This window comes from Pristis pectinata, chromosome 28, assembly GCF_009764475.1.
Source record: "Pristis pectinata isolate sPriPec2 chromosome 28, sPriPec2.1.pri, whole genome shotgun sequence".
Taxonomy (NCBI): Eukaryota; Metazoa; Chordata; class Chondrichthyes; order Rhinopristiformes; family Pristidae; genus Pristis; species Pristis pectinata.
The window spans coordinates 20,256,116-20,272,233 of record NC_067432.1 but is presented as its reverse complement, the minus strand read 5'-3'; the positions used below and the strand labels follow the sequence as shown (position 1 = coordinate 20,272,233).

The following is a 16,118-nucleotide window of genomic DNA, read 5'->3' as shown; positions in this document are numbered from 1 at the left end:
CCATGGAGATGGATTAGATGGAAGGAAAAGATGAGCCTGTAATGGACTGGGCTGTGTTTACCACTGTCTGCAGGTTCAGACAGTCAAGAGCAGGGCAGCAGTCATACCAGGCTGAGATGCAACCTGTCAGAATACTTTCTATAGCACATCTGTAGAAGTCCGAGAGAATTCCCGTGGACATGCCAAATTTTTTCAGACGCCTAAGAAAGTAAATACACTGATGCACTTTCTTCTTTACCACAGCAGTGTGGAGGGACCAGGAGAGGTTGCTGGAGACATGGATGCCAAGGAACTTGAATTTGTCAACCATCTTGACAGCAGCTCCTTTGATGAGAACGGGGTTGTGTACATGGGTATATTGTATTAAAATTTGTGCTAAATCAAAATCCTTAGTATTCAGACAGTAGTACTGTAAAATTTCATGGCTGAAAATTACTGAATGAAGATTATTGGTACCTTTACATCTAGAAACTTGTTAAGAACCTTTTTTTAATGACTGACAAATGAAAGTAATTGGCACAAACTGACCATGTTAATTAATTTAATTGGAGAATCACCAGCCTCCAATAAATGTTTTCTTAAATTTGTGTGCAAGATTGCAGAAACTCAATTTTCACTGGATGTAATTGACACTTAAAATTGCACAATCAGTTGTGCAGACTTCAGGTTATCGCACGCTGTTCATTACTTTGGGTAGGGGATAGTTCCGAAAATTTTGATTGCACACAACCTAAGCTGGAACAGATTCAACTTTTTGTCCAGTTTCAGACAAATATTTTCCTGTTGACTCTTTCTAATGCAGAATTTGTTCTCAATCCAAATACATCAGGAATTAACGACTGTTGGCCAGACAATGGGATTCTGCAGAGCCACAAGATTATGGAGTGATAAATTGCCTCTAAGTATTAATTGGGTATTAGACATGGGTCACAAATTCCATTCGTCAGCATAATTCAAAACTGCATCATTATTTCTGTTCCTTTTCTGTCAATTCTCCCACTCGGAACCTCATCCTCTCTAATCCCCTGTTCATGTTAGAGAAAATTTTGAACTAGCTGCTTTGGTGTAAAACTAGTGTTGGAGCTCAATATCCATATGAAAACTGCACAAGTATTATTTCAAGGAACTGATTGCTATGAAAATCAAAGGGTTTCTAAAATGGCCAAATGATTCAGAACAGCAATATTGACCCAGGTACCAAGTATAAAATCAACCACATTGAGTCATTATTTGCACATAGTTCCATTGGTATTAACCTTAAATTATCCATACCTTCCACCACCATGGCTGCAGTGTGTAGTACTTATGGGATGCACTGCATTAATTCACCAAGGCTTCTTCAACACAACCCCCCAAATCTTGATCACCACCACCTAAGAAGTGTATAGGCGATAGGCGTAAGTGAATACCAATGCTGCCAAGTTTCCCTCCATCCCTCATTTTGTGGGAGCTCCAGCATTATACTGGCCCGGCAGCAAGAGGACTACTACCTCTTTCTCAAGTGCACCTGGGGATGGACAAAAGCACCTGGTGATACCACAGGACTGAGACAATAAAAATATTTTTTCCTCAATAATGTTCCAATGAGCAGTTGCTAATAATGAATGGAAGTGAGAAGAGCTAACTACTCCTCAGGGATTTCAGGATTTGACCATTGACATTTGTCCGTGGGTAGAGAGGATATTTGACTACTCAATACAGTGTCAGCACATATCTGGGTATCCTAGCTCCTCAGTCCTTTACTTAGCCCAATCACAAGAAATTCCCTTCATGAGAAAGTATCTAAGGACCTTTGTTTCATTTCATTATAAATCACAAAACCAATTGAATAAACCTTAGTGAAATGCGTGAGTGCATGGTCAATGGATTGGATTATGATAAATCCTTTGGATGCATCTTCCCCAAATGCAATAGGGCTTGCCAAATGCCTTAAAGGTGTAGTCACCCGAAGCCACTGTAGAGACAAGGGATGAAGAAGCCTGTTCATTGAAATGTCATTTTTATGGAATTAGCATGAAGCTATTCAATGTTACACAGCAGAGGTTAATTTTATAAATATGTTGGTTAAATTAACTCCCGCTGGATGGCCTAGGGTTCTGAGTGATGCAAGAAGATACATGGATGGGACTAAGGGATTATGTTATCATTAAAAAACAAAAAGAGCTTGCGTTAAATTATAGTTCATTAAATTTATCTCTGGCCCATATACATGTTTTTGCTCTGTACTCCTTGATGCTATTATCTGATAAATATCCATCAGTCTCAGTGTTGAAAATCCCAATTATCTCAGAAGTCACAGCCAAAACTGGGGGAGAGATTGCCAGATTTTTCCAATGCCTTGTGAAAGACAGATTCCTGGTTTCACCCCTGAATGATCTAGGTCTATTTTTAAGATTATTCCCTTTGATTTCATTTTTCTGCATCAGAGGACATGATTGCCTAGAAATTCCTCTTTGGTCAGTAGAGCTAAACCCATTTCATGGTAATGACATTGCAATGTGTTATTCCATTGATTTCAATATGACTCTATTACAGAGACAGAATGCAATGCACTGATGTTATTATATTACACGACCTGATCAGAGATGAGTTTCTAAGCAAGTTTCTCTGTACTTAACCTATCAACCCATTTAGTCACCTCAACCAGATCATCCCTACACTCAAGGGTAAAGTGAGTTACCAAAGTTACTTCTGCAGCAAATACATGAATATTTTCTTAATAGTTGGCAAGGTGGCACAGTAGGTCATCCTCCGGCCACATACCTTCAACGACCCAGGTTCAATCTGAATTTGGGAGCTGTGCACGTGGAGTTTGTGTGTTCTCCCTGTGGATGTATGGGTTTAAACTGGGTGCTCCAGTTTCTGCCCATGTCCTAAATTTGTGCTGGTAGCTTGGTTAACTGGCTGCTGTAAATTGCTCTGATTGCAGGTGAGTGGTAGGAGAATTGGCAGTTGATAGGCATGTGAGAGAGTATAAGTACAGGGAAATAAGTGGTGGGAGTTGGAGTGATCGGAATGCTTCGAGAGCTGGCATAGACTCAATGGACTGAATGGTCTTCTTTTATGTCACTTGATAGCATGAAATATGATATATGGAAAGAAACTTGATGAAGGAGTTGTCTTCCTTCATTCCTGCTTAACGATCACTAGACACCATTTGTGACAACTGTGCTTGCAACAAAATTTTGACTTATTTTTAGTGAATGGATGAACAATTAAGCCACATATTTAAATTAATTCCAGGGTATGAGTAAGGATGATTGTGGTCACATCTACCCTTTTGCAGTTAATGCTGGAGAACTGCTATTGTGTTTCTTCAGGGGAAAGCTGACAATCAAGCAGATGTCATGGAGATACTTGGCTGAGCTTATGACAGAGAGATGTGGAGGGGAAAGATATTGTTAAGAAAAAACTTAACTGATAGCCCACTGATGGATTAATAGCAAATGTTAACGTTTTCACAAGTAAACAGCCAACTGTGATTAAATTAATGGATTTCAAAGTACATATTTTGTTGTAACCGTGTACTTCCTAACTATTAATTGTGATTTATTTGAAGGTTCATCATTACAAAAATGCCTTTTAAAGTTACACCACGTTATAAAGAAACTGTTCAAAACGGATAATGCACTGAATGAAATATTTTTCTTTACTTAAAGGAGAGTCCAATAATAGTCTTAAAGTGGAGACACAAGAGAATGCAGATGCTGCAATCTGGAGTCATCCTTTTTGTTTTAAAGAACCATTTCAGGCACTTTTGTTCAAATGGCCAGTTTCTGTGTTAAATGAGTGTGAAATTGTACAAGGCAATGTGTACAACGGTCAAATCCACTTTGCGTAAACATTTTAAGATTTAATGTTTAAAAAACATTGACTGTCCATTTCCCTCCATAGATGCTGCCTGACTCGCTGAGTTCCTCCAGCAGTTTGTTTTTTGTTCCAGATTCCAGCATCTGCATTCTCTTGTGTCTCCATTTTAAGATTGCTATTGGACTCCCCTTTAAGTAAATAAAAATATCTCATTCAGTGCATTATCTGATTTGAACAGTTTCCTTGTAGTGTGGTATAACTTTAAAAGGCACTTTTGTAACCTTTAGCTACTGCCGAGCTCTCAAGGAAGGGCTGCCAAAAGTAGAATGAAGGATTCCCAGTCAGCAGTCCCATGAGCTCACTGGCAGGCTGACCTCATTTTGTGACTACAACTCTCCCATGAACAAATGCTGTGTACAGTGCAGTTATACTTCCAGTGAAACACATCTCCCAGCTCATTGCTGTCATCCTGGTCTTGTGACACAAAGGCATACCCTTTCCTACAATATTCATACAGTTAACTTACCAGCCAGCATATTTAAACACATGTGTGTGTATATTTTCAATTGGACTGTCTAGATAGAAAATAGCCAAGAAAGCTGAAGGTCAAATGGCTCAGAGGTTAGTTACAAATGCTACAGAATAGCTTCGAGTGTATTCGAACGTGCTGGCTGTGGAAGTAGGCAACTATATAAAATATTTATTACCTTTGGCTAAACTGGGAGATGAAAAGTGTCACAATATCAGTTCAGAGTCGTCACCATGAAGAAAAAGTCAGCATCGTTGGCTACAATCGGGAGAACGTCAGCCAGAATAGGGGTGAGCTTGCCATTACAATATAAACCATTTGCTGTTACTGAGTGTCTGTCTGCTTTGTCACCCTCATCAGCCATAACCTGCCATTATCTTTTTGAGCATTGGAGCAGGAACAAGGGGCTGAATGCCCCCCTCCTGCTCTTAATGTTCTTTGAATAATAAATCACTCTTTACCTTTGATATTAGCCAATTACTAGTTGTTCCACTATTGAAATTAGACAACATAAGCCAAAAAGCATTGAATTAACATTTTTACTGGAAGTCGTCAAATGAGACAATTATTACTTGTTTCTTTTTAGTTGTCTGTCTGTTCTGTAGAAAGACTCATTTCTTTGTTCTTCAATGTTGGCCTTGCTTCAAGTCTAACACATTAACCAGGACAAAGTTTACATTTAGCTTTGAAGGAATGTTCTTGGGTCAGCAGTAATCGACCGTATATTTTCCTCTGAACTACCATCTTCAACATTTATTTAAAAACTGTTTAAAATGTCATTAAATGAAATGGATGTAACTGAGAGTCTTAACAAAATGGTGTAATGATCATAGATTAGCTAATCATATACAGGTCTGAAAGCTTCCAAAGGGTCAAGTCACTCAACAAGAACGTTAACCCTATCACGGCAGAATCTCACCTATAACTCCAAGCAAAATGCAGTTAACTTAAATCAAATTCCTTCACAAGATGTTGGCAGTGTTGCTAAGGTCAACAATTTTTTTCCCATCCCTTGAGAAAATGACAAAGCACTACTTTCTTGAACTACCACACACCAGCTGGTGAAGGTGCTCCTGTGTAGAGTAGGACCCAAGCCCCAGGTATTTATCCCAGCTGCAATGATATAGGAGAGGTTGCAGGAGATGGTTCTCTCATTTGCCTGCTCCTCTTATTCTTGTTGGTGGTCAAGGTTAAGGATTTGGGAGGTGCTGGCAAAAAAAAACCAAGTGAGCTGTAGTGCATCTTGTAGATGGTGCAAACTGCAGCTGCATCATCCCAGTACCATAGAAGGAGTCACAAAGAGACACAGCGTGGTAACAGGCCCTTCGGCCCACCATGTCTGTGCTGACCATCAGCCACTCATTTACACATCCTACATTCATCCCATTTTTTTATTCTCTCCACTTTCCCATTGACTCCCCCCAGATTCTACCACTCACAAGCACACTGGGTGTGTGTTAACAATTAATTAATTAGTCACAAGTGACTAATTAACCTACCATGTGGGAGGAAAAGTGGGGGACTTGGAGGAAACCCACATGATCACGGAGAAAATGTGCAAACTCCACACAGATGACACCCGAGGGAAAGAATGTTTACAGTACCAAACTGGGTGCCAGTCAAACATACTGCTTTTTCAGTCTCAAAGTTCTTGAGTGATGTTCAAGCTCCACTCATCCAAGCTGTTCTAACTTTTGCCTTGCAGTGCTGGTGGCCTTTGTGGAGTCAGGAGGTGAGTCACTCACCACAGAATAACCAGCCTTGACTTTCCCTTGCAGCATAATTATTTATCAGGTTGATTCATGGAAGCTTCCATTCAGTGATGACCCACTCCTCCACCCCTCCTCACAATGCTGATGATGGTAAATCAGAAGACAAGAATGGCATTGAATGTTAATGGGAGGTGATTAGACTTTCTCTTGTTGGAGATTATCATTGCTTATCAGTCTTTGGATGACTGATATCCTGGTCTCGCGACATGGACAGCTTCATTATCTGAAGAGCTGCAAATAGAACTGAAAACTGTGAACATCAGAAAATGTTCCTGCTTCTGACTTTATGGCAATAGGAAGGTCATTGATGAAGCAGCCAAAAATGCTTGAGCAAAGGATTAAATTCTGTAGAAATGGTTAGTCAAAGGAATGATTACAAGTGAGACAAGTATGTGGATCTAGAAGGTAGCATTGGAGGAGCCTCAGCCCTTTTACTTGTCCAACAGATATGAGGTCATGCAGCCTGTTGGAGGAGAGCAAAAACTGCTTATAGGATGAACAGCATTTGTAGCCATGAGTGTAAGCTTGGCTGGTGCCGGGGTTAAGGACATCTGCTTGGGAAGGGAGAGATCCAATTGTTTTGGCCCATGTGGAACCAAAGGCATAAAAGCGCAGAGAAGGAGGCTCTGCTGAAGGAGTTTGAGCACCAAGGGTCCAAATTAATCATTAGGTTACCACCTGACCCAAGTTCAAATTGGCATATGGTCAATAAGATGAGAATGCATGGCTCGAAGATTGGTGGAATACATTTTAATTCAAGGGGCACTGGCACCGGTACTGGGGAAAGAGGAAGCTGTTCCACTGGGACGGACTTCACTTGAATTGGGCTGGGACTTGTGACCTAATGAGTTGAATAACTCAGACTGTATATTACATTTTAAACTAAATAGTGAAGAGACTTAGGGTTGAAGTTGGGTTCTGGTTGAGGGAAATTTAGCAAATTGAAGAGAAAAGACAAAACAATATTACAGGTAGTGAAATGCGTAATGATACTAGTGTATGTCAGCAAGGGACAGTGCATACAAATATAAGAGTGTACCTCCAGCTAGAGCAGAGAGCACGGTATAAGGACAAAGTCAATGGCTCTTCATCTCAATACATATAGCATTTGTCATGGTAGGTGAAATAATGGCATAAAAAAGAAATAAATGGGAGTGAACTAATAGTCATTACAGAGACGTGGTTGTAAAGGTGACCAAGATTAGGAATTAACTAGTCTGAATATCTTTAGGAGAGATAGAAAAGAGGTGGGGAAGACCTGACATAATAGAATAGGATAAAGCAAGTGGAGAGGAAGGACCTCAGCTATGAAAATCAAGTAGTGGATTCAGTGTTAAAGCACACCCCCCCCCCCCCTCCCAAAGAGTAATGGTGATTTAGGGCATGGTAAAGATCAGGAAATTAGAGGTGCATGTAACAAAGGTAGTAGGGTATTCATGTGGGACTTTAATCTACATATAGACAGGGCAAACCAAACGTACAGTAATAGTTTAGAGATGAACCTATGGAGTGTATAAGAGATTTCTGTCAGGAAGTTAAGGAACCAACAAGGGAATTAGCTGTTTTAGAGCAAGAACTGGATTATGAGAAAGGGTTATTGATAATCAGGTGGTTAAGGAGTCTTTATAGAACAGTGATCACTATAAGGGTCGCAAGTGATCTGTTCAACCTGAAACCACGTTCTTAAATGCAAATAAAACAAACTGCAAAGGCATAAGGTGCATGAGGCATTATGAAACTATATTAGTCTGTTAGAAGATAAACAACAAGTGGCTACGTTTTAAAGAATTACAACATAGTTTACAAATAATACCTATCCAATGAAGGCCAATAAAAAAAGGAAAGCAGTCCTGCTGTGGGTATTGTGAGAAGTTAGAGATTGGATGAGATCAAGCTTACAGCCTTGCCCACAAGTAGTAAATCTGAAGACTGGTTAAATGTCAGAATTCAGCAAAGGAAGACAAAGGAGCTACTAAAGGAAAGGAAAGTGGAATACAAGAGTATATAAAAAAGGATAAGATTAGCAAAAGTTAATGTATGAACATGAGTACTGGGCCCTGCCATTGTTGAGGATGGAGATATTCTTGGAGTTATTCCTCCTGCTATCTATTTAATGGTCAACCACCATTTACGACGAGGTATGGTGGAACTGCATCATTGGCTGTGAGATAGCTTAGCTTAGCTCTGTCGGTTGAAGGCTGATTTTGCTGTTGAGCACACAAGAAGTGGTGTTGCAGACACAAGGAGACTGCAGATGCTGGAATCTGAAGAAACAAACAATCTGCTGGAGGAACTTAGCGGGTCGATCAGCATTGGTGGGGAGGGAAAGTATTGTCGATATTTCAGGTCAAAACCCTGCAACAGGACTCTGTTGCAGCTTCGGTTGGATGGCTCCTCACCATTTTTATGCAGACTGGCGTTGCTCCTGGATGCCTTCCTGCACTCCGCATTGGACCAGGGTTAAACCCCTTGTTTGGTAATAATGGCAGAGTGAGGGACATGCTGAGTCCTGGGTCACATTTTGTGGTGGTGGACATTTCTGTTGCTCCTGATGGTCCACAGCACCTCATGGATGTCCAGTTTTGCACTGTTAGGTCCATTCTGAACCCATCCCACTTAGCTTGATTGTAGTGCCACACATGATGGAGGGTGACCTCAGTGTGACGATAGGATTTCAACTGCACTTCTGCAAATGCACTCACTATTACTTTCTAAGATACTGGAGAATGGCTGGTAAATTAAATGAAGCAAAGAACTTACAGAGAGAAGCAGAGCTTTTCTATATTCTGCATGTTTACTTAACTGGTTCCAGCTTGCTCAAAACTTACAATGTAGATGGTGACTTGGTACAATCCTTAAAGGGTTACTAATCCAATGTTACACAACCATCTAGTCTCAAACAGTGCCACTGAAAGATCTGCATGTATTCTTATGGAAGCTTTAAACCGATAGGTTTTCCAGTGTTGCTGAAGTCTAAGCATGAATTATCATTCAGCTAATTTCCTATTCAAGTATGGTGCATCGCTGTACTCAGACATAGGCTTCATCCCAACAGATCTGTTATGTGCTGCAGACTTCAAAGATGCTAGGGTTTGCCACAGCCCAGTTTGGGAGAGGGTAGCAGATGAAACAAAAGCAAAATCATAACTTGTATCTTTGCAACTCATTAGGATGAGGAAAAGAGAAGCAGTTTAAGCCACAGAGAAAAGTAGGGGTACTTGGACAGATGAACAAGTACAACACACAGAAGTAGAATGTTGGTGACCCTGTGTAAGTCTGCAGTACTAAATGATGCCTGGTTCAAGCAGTTAACAAGGTTCAAGTGTATGAGAAAGGCAGTTAATAAGACAGAACTTGTAACTGCAGTATAGCTGTGATGCACTCTGTCAAAGAGGAAAGCAGTGTAGCAAATCTGTATGTGAATTCGTAAATAAATCATTTGTGCTTGTGAGGTAATAACATAATGGCAAACGATGGTAGTTGTCATTAGTCTTCAAAGAAGAGTTAACACATATTCTGAAGTTGATCTTATCCTTGGAGATTTTTAATGCAATATTTACCAGCTCTATGATAGTGACTCACAGATCATCTCCCAGTACAATACCCTTTCTTCATGGTGACATCTGAGAGAGGAACATGTGAAGACCCGAGATTATAGATTGTAGTGGAATACACTTCTGCTACAGCTGATGCCCCACCATACCTCATGGAAAGACAGGTTGGAGCTGCTGGATTTGATCTGGAACAATCCCATTTATCTCAGTAGTAATCTCACACCACATGATGGAGAATGTCAGTGCAAAGATGGAACTTTGGGCCTGTATGATGGTCACTCTTTTCAATACTGCTGAGCAGAGACAGATCTATGATAGGCTGATTGGTGATGACCAGGTCAAACCTGTGATTTTCCCTGGTGGTGATTCTCTTACAAACCCCCATCTAGCAGCTATATTCATCAAGGCTTGACCAACTTGGTCAACAGTGGTGCTACTGAGACGGAATTAAAATCCACTATCTAGAGAGATATGAGGGAAAGTGCGAGTTATTTTTTCTCCATGTTTGAGCTGATGCTATGAGACTTTAGTGCTTTGGGAGTCAATGTTGTTGTTTCCAGAGCCACACCCTCCTAACAGTATATTAATTTTCTGCTGCCCTATCTGGAAGATCTATTCTGCTGGTGAGACAGAACCTACCCATGAATGATGATGGTCAAGTCTGGGACTCTGGCTCAAAGATGTGATACTTTGAGTATGACAAAGTCACCATATTGGCAACTAATCTGTAGGACAATTCTCACTATTTAAACATATGTCCCAAGATATTAGTGAAGATGGTTTTGCAGAGTCCACTGATATGGGTACATCTTTGCAATGACTGAGTTTGTTGGCTAAGTTCATACCTGGAATAATGCCAGTTATATTTTTCCGTGTACTTTCATTGCTGTGAGTGTGTCTTGCTGCGCTATTTCAGAAGTCATCTAGGAGTCTACTACATTGCTGTATGACACTATTAAACACGTTTGTATTGGAGTTCAGATCAATGGCTATAACAACAGCTTGCCTTTATATAGCACCCTATCTCAGAAACCTCAGGAGCATTACAGCACAAGCAAAATTTAAGACGGAGGCCAGAAAAGCAGGTATTAGGGACAAAAGTTTTAGGAAACCTCCTTAAGAAGTTGGAAATCAAGAGTTAATTGCCTGGGTGTTTGGGTTAATGCCGAGGTCACTGGTTTATTGCTTGAGTTCAGTGCCCAAGACACTGGTTTAGTGTCTGGATAGCTGGCTTAGTATTCAGATTGCTAGTTTAGTGCCGGAGTAGCTGACTTAGTGCCCAGGTTGCTGGTTTAGTGTCTAGGTAGCTGGTTTGTTACCTGAGTAGTTGAGGGCACAGTTATCTCTGGTGGAGTGTTGGAAACCAGAGATGCACAGAAAGAGTAGAATTAGAAGCACACAAAGATCTTGGAGGAGCAGACAGGTTAGAGAGGGCTACAAAGACAAAGAAACATAGAAAATGAGATGAGCAGGCCATTTAGCCATTCCAGACTGTTCAATGCAGTCATCTACCTCAATATCATGTTCTCACTCTCTCACCATACCCTTTGATGCCTTTTGTATCCAGAAATGTGTCTATTGACTTCTTAAATATATTCAGGGATTTGGTCTCTGCGGTCTCTGTGCTAGAGATCATCCTCTATTCATCATCGTGAGTGCAAACATTTCCCCTCATTTCAGTCCTAAATCCCTTGCATTGTAACCTGAGACTCTGTCTCGTCATTCCAGATCACCCAGCCAGGGGAACATCCTCTCCACACCCACCCTGCCTTGCTCTGTCAGATCTCTTTGTTTCAATAAGATCTCCTCTCATTTTTGTAAACTGTAGTGAATACAGGCCTAGTCAATCCAATCTCTCCTCATACAGCAGTCTCACCTTCCCAGGAATCAGTCTGGCGAACCTTCAGGCAAAAGCTTTGAAGGAATTAAAGCAAAACTGGGAGCTCTTGAAGGGCAACAAGCAAAGGGTACAAAAGAACAGATAGCAAAATTACAATTGCAAACACACATGTAATCAGTTAAGAACAGCCTTTCTATATATAAGATTAGCTACTACCCACAAATTTAATCTATTTCTGCATTACACATGAATTGCAAAAGATTTCCTTGTAGTTTGTGCAAAATATCCCATCTGAAAGAACCAACTAGCAACTGGAATGCTGATCAACCAGAAGATACATTTGCAGCTTCCTGTTGGAGAATGACTGTTTAACATTAATAAATTAAATATTTCTAAACTGTATTAACAAAACTTTTAAATATAGCTGGATTTTGCTGCATTTGCCTGTGAACAATCATTTACTCAATTAATGGTCAATTTAATTCAATAATAAGCTACCTCTGGCTATCGATTTAAGCAATTTGCCTGCTCCTATTTTTCTCAAAGTGTTAAAACTTAATAAAATCCTTGCTGCAAATAAAGACTTCCTCCCAGATCTGAGACATATTGCATTCAATTACAAATGAGTAATTTTATCTTTGTTCACAATTTCTGCTTTGTAATCTTTTGTTCAGATACCCAGTTCCCTTTTGCTCTCAAAACACAGATCTATAAAAAGTAACCTTACCTCCCTATGTGACCATAGGCATACTGTCCATCGGAAATTACAAGAGCAATTTCATCCAATTGCATTGAGAATGCACAATATTCAAGGGCCTGCAGATAATATGAAATTAAGAATGTGTCATTTGATCAAACAAGTTACAATCAATTCCAAGTTGTCGAAGTCTTGTGATATTAATCTAATATTGATTCTTGGACAACATCTTAATTTACTTTTGAATGTCAAAATATTCTTTAAATAATGAATTTGTGCTTGACGTAAATTACAAAAGCTGATAAATGAGTATGTCCTATTATCTTTGACCTGACAGCCCCCAGATCATGCTCAATGCCAAGTAAGGAATCATTAAGTACGTTCTCCAAATTGGTTGAATCTCCTAACTCTCACATCCCACACAACAAACCACCCCCCCCCCCCAAACAATCTGAACCATAGGAACTTATTTCATTTACCTTTACAGTTGCTTTGTTGAGCTGAATCTGAATATAACAATCCATAACTTCGGTATTTGGTTTAACTCTGAGCTGACACTCAAGTTTTCTATCCTACCCATTTCTAGCCCTCTACTTTTGAAGTACAGTATAATCTGACTCCCTGGGTTCAAGGCACTGTCATTCAGCACCCAGCTCTGCATTTGCTACAGCCACATCTGATCTTGCCAATATTCTCCCCTGCAGCCTATTAAATGCCATTGGGCATAAATTCCAATTTGCCCAAATCCCTGCTACCATTCTACTCTTGGTCTGGTACTACTACTTTACTTTTCAATCTGCCATTTCTCAGCACATTCTCAAAATTAAATGCATCTTCCATTATTATTCCTTCTTCTTTCCAAGCTTCACAACCTTATACCAGTACATGCCTTCCTTCTTACCACTCTGGCTTCCTTCAGTGGAAGATGCTGTTGTCTCTGTTTCCCACAGTCTAGAACAGTTGGATTATATCCTGAACCTTTATGATTTCCTATCCCGGACCTTCAAATGACTTCTCAAAATTTGAATCTTTGGTGAATGACTGCTTGACATTTTTTCCAGCCCTGTATAGGGGACTGAGAATGTTTTATTACAAGAACAAAGGGAAGTGCTACTGTCTGGAGGTTTGAAAACAAGGATGACCCTTTTAAAGTTGCTTGACTGGGAACCACTGAAGGCAGCAAGGACAGGAGTGAAGGGTGCTTTATAGATGCAAACCTATGAGCGAAATATTGGGGCAGAATTTGCTGAGAAATACGAGCAGATCACATGTGAGGAAGAAATCCCTGCTGGTCACTCATGGTCAGCAATTTCCCAATAGTGCTCTGACATCAGACATCTCATGGAACCTAGCAATATAGTGACTCTGATGCAATTCATCAGCAGTTATGCATGAGAATTTTCCTGCACATCTCTGCCGGGTCAGACTAGTGTGAGGAACCAAGGCAAATGGAAAGTAATTTATGTTTTGCAATTAATTAATTTTGCTTAGATACTTTTAATTGTCTGAAAGTGGTTTTAAATGATTAATGTTGAAAAACTTTTAATACATTTTAAATTTCTTTAAGGTTTTGATGATTTTAATAGTTTTTGACAGGAACATTCAGAGGCATAAATAGTTCTTAACAGGCTTAACAATGCTTAGCCTATGGGACATGGTTTAACCAGCTGTCAAAGTTTTCTTCTGTTTGTTCTGGCCCACCCACATCCTAGCCCAACAAGTTTAACTGAGATACTCTCTCTACATTGCTCATGGTCAACCAGTCTATTGTGATTCAATATCAGTGTGTACCATGAAGAAACTTTACTTGAGTAAGGTATTACTCGCACAAATAGATCTATATCCCATTTTATCCATGGTTGCATCAGGGGAGGTGAAAATCTGAATGGAGGTACCACCAGGCTCAAGGACAGCTTCTATCCCACTGTTATAAGACTATTGAACAGACCTCTTGTACAATAAGATGCACTCTTGTTCTCACAATTTACCTTATCATGGCTTGCAGCTTATTGTCTGCCCGCATTGCACTTTCTCTGTAACTGTAACACTATATTCTGCATTCTGTTATTGCTTTTTCCTTGTACTACCTTGATGTACTGATGTGGTGAAACAATCTGTATGGTTGGTATGCCAAACAAATGTTTTTCACTGTACCTTGGTACATGTGACAATAGTAAACCAATTACCAATTATTTCCTTATTCTTTCAGAGAACATTACTGGCAAGGCCAACATTTATTCCCCTTCCCTAGATACCCTTGAACTGAATGGCTTACTGAACCATTTCATAAGCATCAAGCAAGTGGGAGGTTGATGGTTAGTTTTGGGGCCTAAGGCCCGGTTTCTGTACCATTTTTCTCTATGACTCTCTCTGTTTATGATCAGCCTGTGGATCTGAGTTATAAGTCAGCCATCCAGATGAGGACCGTAGATTTCCTTCCCAAAGTGAAGCAGATGGGTTTGTCTGCTGATGCAGCAGTTTCAAAGTCAAGATTACTGGTATTAGGATTTTAGTTCCATTTCTACTTAATTAAAGGGTTTCAAAACCTCCAGTTGCACTGGTGGCTCTGGATCATTAGGCTTGGCCTCTGGATTATAGTCCGGTAATTTAATCTCCGTTAGATAATTATTTCATCACATATTTCTGGGCCACAGAGAAAACTGGTTGCAGAGAAAATAAACTCTGATCTACATCCACTAGCTGCTGATTACCATTGGAGAGAGATTTGACCTCCAGTAGACACATCTCCTTACCCTCATATGGAAACGTGGAAGGAACAGTTGATGATGATTAAACCTGGGGTAAGGCATTGACTACAGTTATCTAGTAATTCCAGGTGATTAGCACAGCTCAAAATACTTTGTTTAGAAGCTCCCAACAACCTGAAGGCACGTCCTGTCCTACACTTGATTTTAAAGCTCTGAAATTGTGGATACCTATTGGATGGATATGAAAATACAGCTGGAGATGTGAACATAAGGTATAATTCATGTTATAATGCCAATAATGATGTTGTTAACATTAATTCTTTTGATGCAATACATCATTGGCACAGCCATTTATTGTCCTTCAGTGGTTACCTTTGAGCAGTGGACAATGATCTTTATCCTTGAACTATTGCAGTTCACGTGAAGGGACTTCCACAGTGACACCTTGGTCAGAATAGATGAGTTGGACTGAAGGGCCTGTTTTCATGCTGTATAACTCCATTACTCCACGAGTGCTGTTAGGCAGGGAGACCACAGCCTTTGACTCACTGAGGATGAAGGAATCGTGATAAATGTCCAAGATGAGGATGGCGTAACTTGGAAGGGAAATTGATGGTGTTCCCACATACCTGCTACTTCTGTCTTTCCAGGCTGTGAAGATTGTCAGTTTAGGAACTACAGCCTATAAGAGGTACATAGTGCAGCCAAAGTAGACTGACGAAGGGGGGTGTGAATGCGGTTAGGCTGCCAACCAAGGTAACTGTTTAATCCCAGATAGCATTCAAACTTGAGCATTACAGCTCTACCCAATGAGGCAAATAGAGATATTTTTCTGACCTGTTCCTTGCAGATGGTGAGGTGGATTCCAGTGGTGAGCCACTCACACCATAAAATCAAGCTTCTAACTTGGCCAGCATACAATTTATATACGTGGCTGGCACAGCTGGTCAATGTTGATTCTTACTGAAGCCTCAAACTTTGCGATATGGGAACACAGTTGAGTGTTGTTTGGTGCATGTATATTTTGATATCAGCAAAATGAAGGCAATGCATTATACAGATCAATACAATGCTTGCAGGAAATTTCTGGTATCTGCTGTTCAGCTTAGCAAGCTCAAACCCACATTCAGCGGTCGTCCAAAGGTCAGTTAATGACACTGCTCCTCAGGGAGAAGGTAAGCAGGCATCATTGCAGCCAATGGAACTAC

General features: G+C 40.2%; 1 protein-coding gene across 1 annotated transcript in view; it reads right to left on the bottom strand.

Annotated features, from left to right (window-relative positions):
- Positions 1-16,118, bottom strand: part of fkbp16 (FKBP prolyl isomerase 16) — a 158,915-nt gene that overhangs the window by 106,633 nt on the left and 36,164 nt on the right. Inside the window, exon 4 of the mRNA XM_052040286.1 lies at positions 12,233-12,321. Within this exon, the coding sequence (XP_051896246.1) occupies positions 12,233-12,321 (89 nt within the window). The remainder of the gene's footprint in view (positions 1-12,232; positions 12,322-16,118) is intronic.